General features: G+C 46.0%; 1 protein-coding gene across 1 annotated transcript; it reads right to left on the bottom strand.

The window, feature by feature from the left end:
- Positions 1 to 3147: 3147 nt before the first annotated feature.
- LOC144134147 (tubulin beta-4B chain-like) lies at positions 3148 to 8949 on the bottom strand. Its single transcript, XM_077667118.1, has 7 exons — positions 8843 to 8949; positions 8029 to 8137; positions 6895 to 7005; positions 5734 to 5978; positions 5385 to 5584; positions 3447 to 3883; positions 3148 to 3302 (listed from the first exon to the last, which is right to left on the bottom strand). Exons 1-7 carry the CDS (start codon positions 8897 to 8899, stop codon positions 3148 to 3150), a joined length of 1314 nt encoding a protein of 437 aa, XP_077523244.1. The 5' UTR covers positions 8900 to 8949.
- Positions 8950 to 12978: the final 4029 nt, after the last annotated feature.

The following is a 12978-nucleotide window of genomic DNA, read 5'->3' as shown; positions in this document are numbered from 1 at the left end:
AGTCGTCGCGAAGACGAGTAGTTTGTTACCCGCGGTGGTGGCGGCCCGGGTGAAATCGATAATTGCACTAACACTGGGAACCGCCAGGTTTTCTTTTTGTAATTGTCGAGTTTAACGTCTCGAACCGACACATGGGGTATGAGGAACACCGTAGTGGAGGGCTGCAGAATAATTTAGCCCAAATGGGGATCTTTAACATGCGCCACTTGTCGCTGCAGCACACGGGTATTTTTGTATTACGCCTCCATCGAAATATGGCCGCCGCGGCAGGAATCGAACTGGCGACCTTGGTATCAGCAGACGACCGCCAAAGGCACTGCGGCGTCTCCGATATGGGGTTCATCGTGTAAACAGACTTTAACATAACGTAAGAGGAACAAAATTGGAGCCTTCCTCAATAGCCATGGATATCCGCATACCTAGTGTACAAAATTAAGCGAAAAATGGTTGCATTTGCGCCTTCCCCGTGCTGTGCATCAAAACAGGTGTTTAAAATAACTTCCTGTGAATTAAACATCAGGCCCCAGCAGCAAAACAGACAATTCCTTACCAGCATTTGTAACGGTGGCAAGCTGAGTGCGATTTGGTACGGGCCTCCTTACGCTCGTAATTGTTCATTATCTGGATTAAATATGCTGAGGATTTTTTTTGTGAGAACATGACTCTGACCCCTATCTCGCGAAATTCAGTACATACAATTTTAACAGCTGTTCAGAGTATGTTGCACAGCTTGCGCATTGCATCCCGCGTTAAGGCTTCCAGGATGCCCGCAGCATCGAGCAGGCGTTTCCATTACGCTCGTCCAACCAGGATCAGTTGTAACGATACTCACGCATTGTAAAAACGAAGGGAGTACACAAAAAGAGACGCGACTACAGTGAGGAGAGCAACGGATTTGTCGTAATGTCTTCCCTTCTGCCGTAACGTGGGCTTACGTTTTGCGCTGGTATATTTACAAATGCGACACCTACCCCAAACCCGATCTGCGCTGAATAATAATAATAATTGGTTTTTTGGGGGAAAGGAAATGGCGCAGTATCTGTCTCATATATCGTTGGACACCTGAATTGCGCCGTAAGGGAAGGAATAAAGGAGGGAGTGAAAGAAGAAATGAATAGGTGCCGCAGTGGAGGGCTGCGGAATAATTTCGACCACCTGGGGATCTTTAACGTGCACTGACATCGCACCGCACACGGGCGCCTTAGCGTTTTTCCTCCATAAAAACACAGCCGCCGCGGTCGGGTTCGAACCCGGGAACTCCGGATCAGTAGTTGAGTGCCCTAACCACTGAGCCACCGCGGCGGGCATCTGCACTGAAGGAGTAGATGATTTGTGGTCAACCGTCTTTGGTTGTCGTTGGTCTCGCAAGGTTAATGACTCACTCCCATAAAGAGGGATCAGCTCAGAATCCGGCGAAAGCCAAGAAGTGCGTAAAAAGGGCACCTGATATTATTTAAAGGAAATTTGAGTTTTTAGAGATGAACACATCGCGGAACGTCGCAAACCTCGTCTTCCTCATCTTTGGGTGAATCATGAGCTTGCCGTTAAAAAATATAAACACTGATCGAACTGTTCGTTTATGCGGTTGAATGTAAGTAAATAAATGTTATTTGACTCATTCATTCGTTGTGCTTACCCAAATGAAGCTTTAGAATTTGCATACGCTCGGAGTGCTTTGTGCTTGTCAGTGATTGGAACGAGGAAAACGCTACGGACGAGGATGATGAGCGCAGTGTAGGTCGTAATTTCTAATCTGTAGCATATTTCCTTGCCATGAGATGCCTAGCATTTCCTGTATACTGAGAAAGAATTTGATTTATATATATATATATATATATATATATATATATATATATATATATATATATATATATATATATATATATATATATATATATATATATATAGCAAGCGACTCTTTTAGGTGAGGGCAGAAATTCTGTAACATATACTATTGTTTCTGGTATACAGTCGTCTGCGAGTTATACATGCTAAAAAATTTATTTTGCGGTCCATCTGTATATATGCACTGCACAGCATTTTTTCTTTTTCAGCATCGCTGAATGTGGCACAAAGTTCGCAAAGCTTACTCTATTGCCACGTTTTGTGATACTTGAACTGCGCCAAATATAATTTTATGTGCTGTTCGCACGCCTGATGCTGATAGTGTATGTAACGAGTGCAAAAAGTCTAGAATTTTTTTTTCTTGGCAGCCGTCTCCAGACTCATACATTCCAGAACCCAGTTATGTGTAGTCTTGATTATCCGTCACAATATTCAAATGTGTGCAAGCTATGTCACCACAACGCGAATCTCAACCATATATATTGGAAATGCCCTTTTGCCCCCCTGGAGGGAAAAAAAAATCTGTCGCTTGACCAATGGGAGGCTCTCCTATTCAGCACCAGGCTATGCCGCTCACAGGACGAGGTAGTTCGATCACTACAGGTTCAGCAGCCCCGAGGAGCTCGACTATCGCTGAACAATGAATTGGTGAAGCAGCCGCCTCAAATTCTACTTGATGTCCTGTCGACGTCTTCTCAACGTGTTTTCCTTCCCTCAAGTAGAAGAGCCTCTCAATGAAAGTGATTCGATCGTCCTAGTATTGACCAAGATCCCGTCACTGAAATTTTTGTTAAAAATCGTAAAAATATGAGACAAAAGATGATGGCTAGATAATAAGCCAAAAAAACTCAGTCAAATAACACTGAGAATAATAAGCAAAATGTATTCTCCGTAGCGATGTTCTAAAAACCGGCTCGTCTCATATCAGTTTCGACAGCAGAGAATTTTCCACATCATCAGACAGGAAGTATCCGAGACCAATAATAGCTCATCAAAACTTGTTTTCCTTAAGATCACCTTGCGTTCTCTCTAAAAGTGGTTCGATGAGAAGATTTTAACAGATTTTAGAGTTTCGTCAAAATGCCGAAAACGCCGGTCACACGGCTATTTACAGATGTGCGTACATTGCAATACAGTAAGGTTTAGCTGCTTTGCGTGACCATCCTTCTGACGCAGTCCGGGCCTACGACATACTGAAGTGCGCAAGCACCTGGCTCAAAAAGGATCCATGACAAAGAAACACTTTATTGTAAAGCGAAAGAAAAAAAGCACTGCACACAAAAACTAGGCCTCTGCCTGGGTCTACTCGAATTCCCCCTCGTCCTCAGCAGTCGCCTCCTGGTACTGTTGGTATTCAGACACCAGTTCGTTCAAGTCGGACTCTGCCTCGATGAACTCCAACTCGTCCATGCCCTCTCCGGTGTACCAGTGCAGAAAGGCCTTGCGGCGGAACATAGCTGCAAAAAAAATAATATATCAAGCAGGCGGGGTCACACTCCTAGAACTGTCCCCGAAAATGCGCTGTTCCAGAAAATCGGCAGCAGTGGGTAGCAACAATGAAAGCATGTGCTTTTAAGAAGCACTTTCAACACGATTGTCACCTGTAAACTGCTCGGAGATCCGCTTGAAAATCTCTTGAATGGCTGTGCTGTTCGCAATGAAAGTAGCAGACATCTTCAGACCTCGAGGCGGTATGTCACAGACAGCTGTCTTTACGTTGTTCGGGATCCATTCAACGAAGTAACTCGATTCCTTGTTCTGGATGTTGAGCATCTGGTCATCAACTTCCCGCATGCTCATTCGGCCTCTGAAGACTGCAGCAACTGTCAGGTAACGACCGTGGCGGGGGTCGCAAGCAGCCATCATGTTTTTGGCATCGAACATCTGTTGCGTCAGCTCCGGCACAGTCAGAGCACGGTACTCCTGGCAGCCGCGGGACGTGAGTGGAGCAAAGCCAGTCAAGAAGAAGTGGAGGCGAGGGAAGGGCACCATGTTAACGGCCAGCTTGCGAAGATCAGCATTCAGCTGCCCAGGAAATCTGTGAGGAATGGGACGGTGCTTGATTAGAAGCCCGCTTAATTCACAAGGGGAGAGAGAATTTACAGAGGTATGTTGGGCGCTCTTGTTTGGGAGCAGTCAGAACAAGATTGTGGAAAGATTATGGAGCAGCTACAACGGTCAGTGGAGGCATCTTGTAGAATGTCGCGATTGTTGCCGCTGTTCATTCAAAGCTTTTGAATATCGGGTCATCAAATTTGAAATTCAGTTCTCTTCACGCCAGTGCAGACAACGAAGCCCAATGAAAGAACGAACTCATGGAAATTTCAGACGTTACATAGTTCACACTTTGCCAGTCTGTTCTAGAGAACATTAAAACTGCATGCCTGTTATTTGCCTCAAATTACAACGGCGGAGAAACAAAGCAGCTCCAGTAAGATAACATGATTTCTTCTGTTGCTGGTTTCGATTCATTGGCAAAATCACAAAAAATAAAAATGGATTCTTCACGTGGTCACTGCTTCGTATCCAGCTTCAAAGATTATACAAATTACTACATTAAGAAAACATCGATGGCCATTAACTTCACCGGTCTGCCGGTTGTCGTGGCACTTTAAAATTGTGATCGTTCTCCAGGCCCTAAAACACCATCCCCCAACAATGGCAACCAGTATTCATTCCATACTGACTGCTCAGCAGGCTAATGTGGTACTCTGCTCCCAACTTCCTCAGGAAGTGCCACTATTTATCGAAGAAAAACTTCCATACCAAAACGTGGTAATTTGTATTCCCTTTTCCCGAAGAGAAAACGGGGATAACTGATTTCACTGTACGTGAGGCTTTATATGGAGGTCCTGTACGCTAGGATTAAGGAGCTGAACGAGATAAATGTGCACTTTGTAAAGGAGAAACAGTTCAAAAAGCATTCTCCAGTGACACACAGCTAAATTATTTTGAAGAGATTTGAGATGTTTGCTTTTTGAACAGAGTAGTTTTTCATCATTTACAGCGCGAGGCCTTAATTTACCTTTTCGCCTCATGAGTTTTCTGAGGTACAGTGGTTAAACACGGCCATTTTATTCCCAATGTGTGCAATCGCATGCCGTAGATTAGGCGCCGCTCCATTATTCCCGACGACAGCCGCCTTCTCGTTATTGCTGCCGCTGCCGAATTCACTTTCCTTGAAGTGATTTTCAAAGCTTCCTTGAGCAGCTGCTTGGCTGGCTATAGCAGGTGCGGTGTTTGTGAGTTTTTATGCGGACGGTGAGGGTGCTTTTATTTGATTTCTTGCTCGTCATTGTATTTTCTGAGAATATTGCCACCACATGCACTTTATACATGGAGATTAGCTGTAGTGTATTACTCTAAATATTTTGTAAAAGACCTTGGCGACCACAGTCTTTGCAGTGCTTGTTCCATAATGAACCGATCACTGCCGTCGGAACTAGCAATTCGGCGGATGGTGTCGACCTCTTTGGGCTCTTTATGACAATGCATGAGGCGCTTAAGTGACCCCTTGAACGAAGCTGCGAAATACTTACCTCAGGCATGTGGTCACACCCGACATCGTTGCAGAAACCAAGTGGTTAAGGTCTCCGTAGGTGGGAGTCGTGAGCTTCAGCGTCCGGAAGCAGATGTCGTAGAGTGCTTCGTTGTCGATGCAGAAGGTCTCGTCGGTGTTCTCCACAAGCTGATGCAACGACAAAGTAGCATTGTAGGGCTCGACGACAGTGTCCGAAACCTAGAGGTAGCCGCAGGAAGAGAATGAGAACTTTGTGCATAACGACTAATCAAATTTCAAGGAAGACGCCTTATAAAGCAAGGCCGAAATGTCATGTTTGATTTGTTTCAAAGATGCTGAAATTTGGTCCTGCAGATAATGTCACACACCTTTGGAGAAGGCACTACACTGTAGGTGTTCATGATGCGATCGGGGTACTCTTCACGGATCTTCGAGATGAGCAGTGTGCCCATGCCAGATCCAGTACCACCGCCCAGGGAGTGGGTCAGCTGGAATCCCTGCATGCAGTCGCAGGATTCCGCCTCCTTGCGCACAACGTCGAGCACCGAGTCCACCAGTTCAGCACCCTCGGTGTAGTGGCCCTTGGCCCAGTTGTTGCCAACACCACTCTGACCTGAAGGGGCAGGTCGTGAAAGGCGTATACTTGCACAAACTGTATCCTGAAGAAAATCAGTTCTGGAATATGCAATAAAGGAAAGCCACTATCCAAACACACTTCACACAGCAGCCAGAAAGGCAACAAAAATTGACTTAAGTGGCCTGATGGCACTAGCCAATAGGCGGATAAACACCGCATTTCATAGGTAAAGTTAAGTTTGGATAATATTAGGATGCTGTTACGTGTGAATTAATTTAATTAGTTTTCAGGCATGTAAATACTATAACAAGTGATGGCTATGTTTCACTCGGCCTTCAGAACTCACTCTCGGCACTAAGTCACTCTGGTAAAAGAGCTATGTGGCAGACAAGACGAGGACAGAAGGAGGCTCTCTGCAGGACCCATCTTTTATCGCTGCCCTAATTTTTTTTTTGCACTCTGCCAGATTTCTCCCGCTGAGGACTACATACAGTCATTAATTAATATGTCACATACCCGTTTTGCTGGAGTGATGTGGGGCGTTGTGTTCTGCGGTGTACCAACTGCGGATAGAATCTTAATTTGGAAAAAGCACATATATTGCCACTCTCGTACTTACGCCCGTTTCGCTGCACATTAAAGTCGTGTTGACCTTCAAGCTTACGCGTGAGTCTTGGGGACCCTTCTAACGGAACTTATAAAAATGACTTCATATTCAACTCAAAGGCACTTGATTTCGTGGCTGCATGAAACTGACTGGCACTTGGACTGAATTGAACTCAACACGGGTACGCAGTGCGTACAGAGATATGGGCACAAATTTTAGCCAGTTCTGCGCATTAAAGTTTAGTCTATATCGTGCGCTCTTGTGAGTGTGCTGATTTAGTGTGCTTTAAGATGGAATGGTGCAAAATTAAATATGTTGCTCAGGAAATGACGAGCAACCCCTTACCGAACACGAAGTTGTCCGGCCGGAATAGTTGCCCGAAGGGTCCCGAGCGGACGGCCTCCATGGTTCCCGGCTCCAGGTCAACCAGGATGGCCCGAGGCACGTATTTATCTCCTCAAACAAAAAATAAATATCACTTAGGTGCAACAAAAGTACGTTTGTGTGGTTACAATCCATGCGTGCATCACAAAGAAATAAGCAAAAGAAGCAAAGAAAAGAGATCCTACTAACAATAAAGATGTGACAGCTGATAAAAGCCGCACAATAATAGCCCTAGACCCCCTCCCCCCCCCGTCCAATCCTTAAACAGCAGCATCAACAATGTTTATTAAATTTGGTTGGAGTAGCAAAACCACTTACAATGTGATTAGGATAATTTAAATGCATTAAAATATAGTTACTGCAATTAACGTTGCTTTAAGCCATTCTGTTCTCTATTACTAAACTTTTAAAGCGGTACATGGTATTATAATTGGGAAGGCGCTACTGGGTTATCAGAGGGGAAGTAATGCAGGCGTACGGACTACTTTGGTCCACTTGGGGCTGTTTCACGTGCGATAACATCACCGAGCACATGTCTTAACATTTAGCCTACATCGAAATGCGGCCGCTGCCGCAAAATGCGATCCCACGATGACGCTGAAGCCGAACGCCATAGCCACTGAAGAACAACAACGTTACTGTTGCCAAACATGGCGTTAAAACTTTTATCCCACCCACGACAACACGGGGAAACTTTGTCGAGGTGAGACTAACGGTATGTCATCGTCAAACCTGACCAGGTTATTATTCACGACTCCGTCAGCGGCATTGTGAACAATCCTGACTTGTGGGGAAAAAAAATCGTTTTTGATGAAGAACGTTCGAAGTGAACCTAGATGTGCTGAAAAAATGTGGCCTGAACAACTGCACTGGCATAACATGCCGCAAGCAGAAGAGGCCATGACGCGTTCAGTGCGACTAATCAAAATCATCCGCGATCGGTTTTACGGTGTAAAACTCGCCAGGGCGTGCCGCTCAGGATGCTCCGCTGAGAGGCCAGGGGTCAGTTTAACAGCGTTAAAGAGCAAAGCGCGCTCTACGGTACGAGAAAGTTCCAAAGTGAAATTATCAACCGAAATACAGGAAGACGTGTACCGGGGGCCTCATTGTAGTAGACATTGATGCGCTCCAACTGGAGGTCGGAATCACCATAGTACGTTCCGCTTGGATCGATGCCGTGCTCATCGGAAATGACCTCCCAAAACTGCAAACGTGTAAAGACATCGGTACTCATCATGGTGTCACAGTGAGCAGCGACCACTATCAAAGCACATTTAGAGACATGAATTCGCTTCTAACACGAAATAACTCCAAAGACCTTAAACATCATAGCTGAAACCGGTTCAGGTGGCATTCTGGGGCTCATAATCATCAGCGTTCCTGATGGCGAAAAACTGGCAGAGCCTAAAGCACTTCAGTCCATTGAATAGCGTCAGGCGCGAAACCTAGACGATACGGGAAAAAATCCCATTAAAGAATCCCCGGCCTCCGCCTGATCCCTTTTGAGGCAGTCAGAGGCCTAAGACAGCTACATGTCTCCTCTCCGCCAAGAACGACGGTAAAGGCTCAGGTAGGTGACATAAACCAACAAGAAACTCAAATAGCGAGCGGCAAGTAAAATGTCAACTGGAAAACAAAGGTCAAGAACCTGAGATTCCACTTGCGCCGGGGCGCAACGTGCTACGCACAGAAGGCACGACTAAGTACAAAAGCAGTGCGGCTACTACCAGCCATGACTTTTTTACAAGTTAAGTACTTAAACCCGTAGCCTGAAACTACATCCTAGAGCACGGTGTTAAGGCCGCAACGCAATCGCTAGCGGTAAACGCTTCGGAACAGGCACTGAGGTCGTAAGAAAGTCGCGACAGCTCCAGCCACGAAATATCCCGAGGCGAAAGAGGCGGCTTACCTTCGCTCCAATCTGGTTTCCGCATTGGCCTGTCTGGATGTAGACTATCTCGCGCATATTGGATGCCACTCCGGGACTCAGCTGCCAAGGTGCCGACTGCCAGCTTGGGTCAGTGGTCCACGTATCTGTAGCCTTGCGCCGCAACGTCGCTAACTTCTTCTTCAACTGTTTTCCTATGTTTACACGTGGCAACTTGATAGCACCTAAGAAAGCGCTACAGGCTGTTTCTCCCAAGGTAAATGTGCCTTTGAGCCCGTATGTAAGACTTTCAGTTCACGTAATAGATGCCGTGTAGAGCATATGCGCAGTACAATACGAACTTTTTCTCGTTGCGGATATCATCCGGCCAGACGGGGTGCTCACACCTGGCTGCAGGGGCGAACGCGCTGCACGCGTCATGTCCAGCTTTTACTTTCTTTTCTCAGTGCTCGAGAGGTATAAAAGAAGAGAAAGAGGCTGGCCTGAAAAATAAATATCTGGCCTGCTACTCGGCACTGGGGAACGGGAAGAGGAGAAAAAAGAGGGTCATGACGGGACATGATGATGATGGGAGGAGGCAGATGGAAAAATACAAGGGAGAGAAGAAACTTGATTAGGATCGTATGGCGGGACTTCCCTTAAGCTCGGTGGGTGGTTTGCTCATTTCAGGATTCGACTGGCCTTGGCCGCGCGGCGAACTTGTTGGATGAGTTCCTGCTGGCCCTCCAGGATATACAGGGTAGCTGTTGTTGTTGCCCTTACAAAAGATGGCCCGTACCCGCACTAGAGGATCGGCTAAAAATAGGAAGGCAGAGATATCAGTTGTTGTTGTTGTTGGCCTGATAAAAATCGCGCATTCTCACAAGAGGCATTGACCATGACCAGGCGGTGACTACCACTTTTGTAGATTGCATGTGGCAGAAATGAGACGATATTCCAAATTTGAGCAACTCAGTTTCTCTCAGAGATGGTTGAGGGTGGTAAGAAAAGAAAAACAGCAATAGCAATATAATAAAATGAGAAGACCGAAATAAATGGATAAAAGGTGTAAAACTACAGATCATGATGGCAGTCGTTTAAATAATAATAATTTGTTTTGGGGGAAAGGAAATGGCGCAGTATCTGTCTCGTATATCGTTGGACACCAGAACCGCGCCGCAAGGGAAGGGATAAAGGAGGGAGTGAAAGAATAAAGGAAGAGAGAGAGGCGCCGTAGTGGAGGGCTCCGGAATAATTTCGACCACCTGGGGATCTTTAACGTGCACTGACATCGCACAGCACACGGGCGCCTTAGCGTTTTTCCTCTATAAAAACGCAGCCGCCGCGGTCGGGATCGAACCCGGGAACTCCGGATCAGTAGCCGAGCGCCCTAGTCACTGAGCCACCGCGGCGGGTTTTGAGTATAGAAAATTTTGAATGGCGAAGCAACAATTCCCATTGGTACGTCCTATATAGCATAGACACGCCAAGAGATAGAACAACCGCAGAAGTCAGGCGCAAACTAAGTTTCCGGAAACTAGAGTCGCTTCCTTAGCTACGTGTAGCGGCGACAAAAGAGAAGAAAGTGATCTATTATTTCTGGCTCAGCACATGACGGACACGGTGGGGAGATCGCTGGACCAGGCATGTAGAGGTAAAATGTTAGCTGTGGCACACAACAACATAGTCGCGCGAAGGAAACTGAGATCCCGCAAACTTGAAGTTACCGGGATATCCAAGTTTGCTCCTCCAAGGGATCAGAAGGGGTTGAAAATAATCCAAGCAAGCAAGCCATAACGAACACAAATGTTGGTAGGAGGTCAACGATTGCACCACTCTGGACTGCCTTCAATAAAGCATCAGCCGATTCATTGAAATGAAGGCCCCTATGTCCAGGAAACCAAACAAACCGAGTTGATTGGACTTGAGGAGGGATCGTAAACCTGAGTATGCGAAATGATAGTGATTCGGCAGACGCGGATAGTGAAGTGCATAAGAATAACGAGTCCCTAATTATTACTACCGTGGAAAAAATGTTAGGTATCTTGCGCACAGCAAGAACCACCGCTAGAAACTCAGCCAAATAAATGGGGGTAAAATCTGGAAGACGGGAAGAAAAAGACAAGGTTATCCAAAATGTTAGTATTCGGAAGTGGTTGTGCATTTACTTCTTCTTTGTTCATTGTTGTTTCTTTTGGCATAGTGAACAGACCACACAGCCAAGGTATGTTTTACTGCGTCATTTGTCCACCGTGAACATGACTTAACTATAAATATACCGTAGTAAATGCATTATTTGCGATCAGTAATGCAACGTGTAAGGAGTAAAAATCCTTTAATAACTAGCGATGCTCACCACGTTTAGGGCATTCAACATATGATCTCCTTTGCAGCTTTCTGCGAGTTTACACAAAAATCAGTGCATGAAAGTAATTTTTTATGATTTACAGGTTCCAAGGTGCATAAGAGGTAGAACCGCTTCAGAGCGTTTGCAACACCGACAACCCGAGTTCAATTTAAAGAGCTGGATACGCAGTTTTGGCATGTAGCACTGCCAAAATCTCACCTTATTTTCCCTGTCTCCCACCCATAAACTGGAGCCGCTGGCTGCACTAGGCGGAGCTGGACATCCAGCGACATCTGGGTGAACATGCAGTCCATCTTCTGAGGCCTTAATATGAGTCCGCAATAATTTTTTTTTAATGAAGGACGGACTCGCGGACTGAAACGATAGCAAAGGTCGTTTCCAGCCACGCCACAGCGCTGGATTCTTTAAAGACGTTCAAAAATATCGAGGGTTCGTCGAAAGAGCGTGCCTTTGCACTTACCTCGCAAAACTGTGAATATACAGGGTGCTTCACCTCAGATTTTACATCATTTTTAAAAATAGGGGTTTCGAGGGTGGAAGGCCGCTTGTTTCGGCATAGCATTGTCAGTGGTGTATTACATCAGAATTCAGCTAATATGTTCTAACTAGCAGGTCGATTAACTAATGTTGAATTATTCACTTTTTAACTATTACCGTTAGGCCCCTTAATTACTGAGAGGCACGTTTTTAGAATTTTGAAAACTCGGTTACCCTCGGCGCTGTGGCCCAATAAATTTCGCCTACATCGCACCAATATAAATGCGCTTTTGAGAAGCCTGCATACCCGCCGCGGTGGCTCAATGGTTAGGGCGCACGGCTACTGACCCGGAGTACCGGGTTCGAATCCGACCGCGGCGGCTGCGCTTTTATGGAGGCAGAACGCTAAGGCGCCCGTGTGCTGTGCGATGTCAGTGCGCATTAAGGATCCCTAGGTGGTCGAAATTATTCCGGAGCCCTCCACTACGGCACCCCTTTATTCCTTTCTTCTTTCACTCCCTCCTTTATCCCTTCCCTTACGGCGCGGTTCAGGTGTCCAACGATATATGAGACAGATAAGACGCCGTTTCCTTTCCCCAAAAACTTATTGTTATTATTATTAGAAGCCCGCAGGCAAAGCAAGCTCTCCAGTGCTCGTAACTCGTCGAATTAGTCAAAATTTGTTGGGCCACAGCGCCGACAGTAACCGCGTTTTTGAAATTGTAAAAACATGCCTCTCAGTAATTAAGGAGCCTAACACTAATAGTTAAAAAGTTAACTGTGCAGTATTAGTCAATCAGCACGCTAGTTAGCACGTCGTGTACCTATATTCTAATGTACTACACCACTGGAAACGCAATGCAGAAAAAAGCGCTCTTCTAACACAAAAACCGTAGTATTAAAAATTGTGTGAAGTCATAGGTGAAACACACTATATACTTGCAAGGAAGCTTGCGTGCATGCTTCCTTCAGAGCCGCGCAAAAAATCGAGTCGACGTGATGTTCCAGTTGTTCAAAAAAGAGCAGATTTATGGGCAGTTATCGGAGTTTGTTGTTGGCCTCGCAAATCTAGTGGCTCATACCTTCTACCGACGAAATGGCCGAAAATATTGCGTCAGCCAATTGCATAAAAAATTGGAGGGCGCTTAAGCCTTAAGAGTGGGACGCCGCAGCGTGTTGCAGAGTTGCCAAGGGGTCCATGGAACGCCATCGCCCGTTCGGCGCGATGCCTTGCCCGTTGGACAATTTAAGGAAAGGAAATGACGCCCCTCTCACATATCTCGGTGGGCACGAACCGCGCCGTAAGGGATAACAATAACCGGTTTTTTGGGGA

This window comes from Amblyomma americanum, chromosome 1, assembly GCF_052857255.1.
Source record: "Amblyomma americanum isolate KBUSLIRL-KWMA chromosome 1, ASM5285725v1, whole genome shotgun sequence".
NCBI lineage: Eukaryota > Metazoa > Arthropoda > Arachnida > Ixodida > Ixodidae > Amblyomma > Amblyomma americanum.
This window is presented reverse-complemented; position numbering and strand designations above follow the sequence as displayed.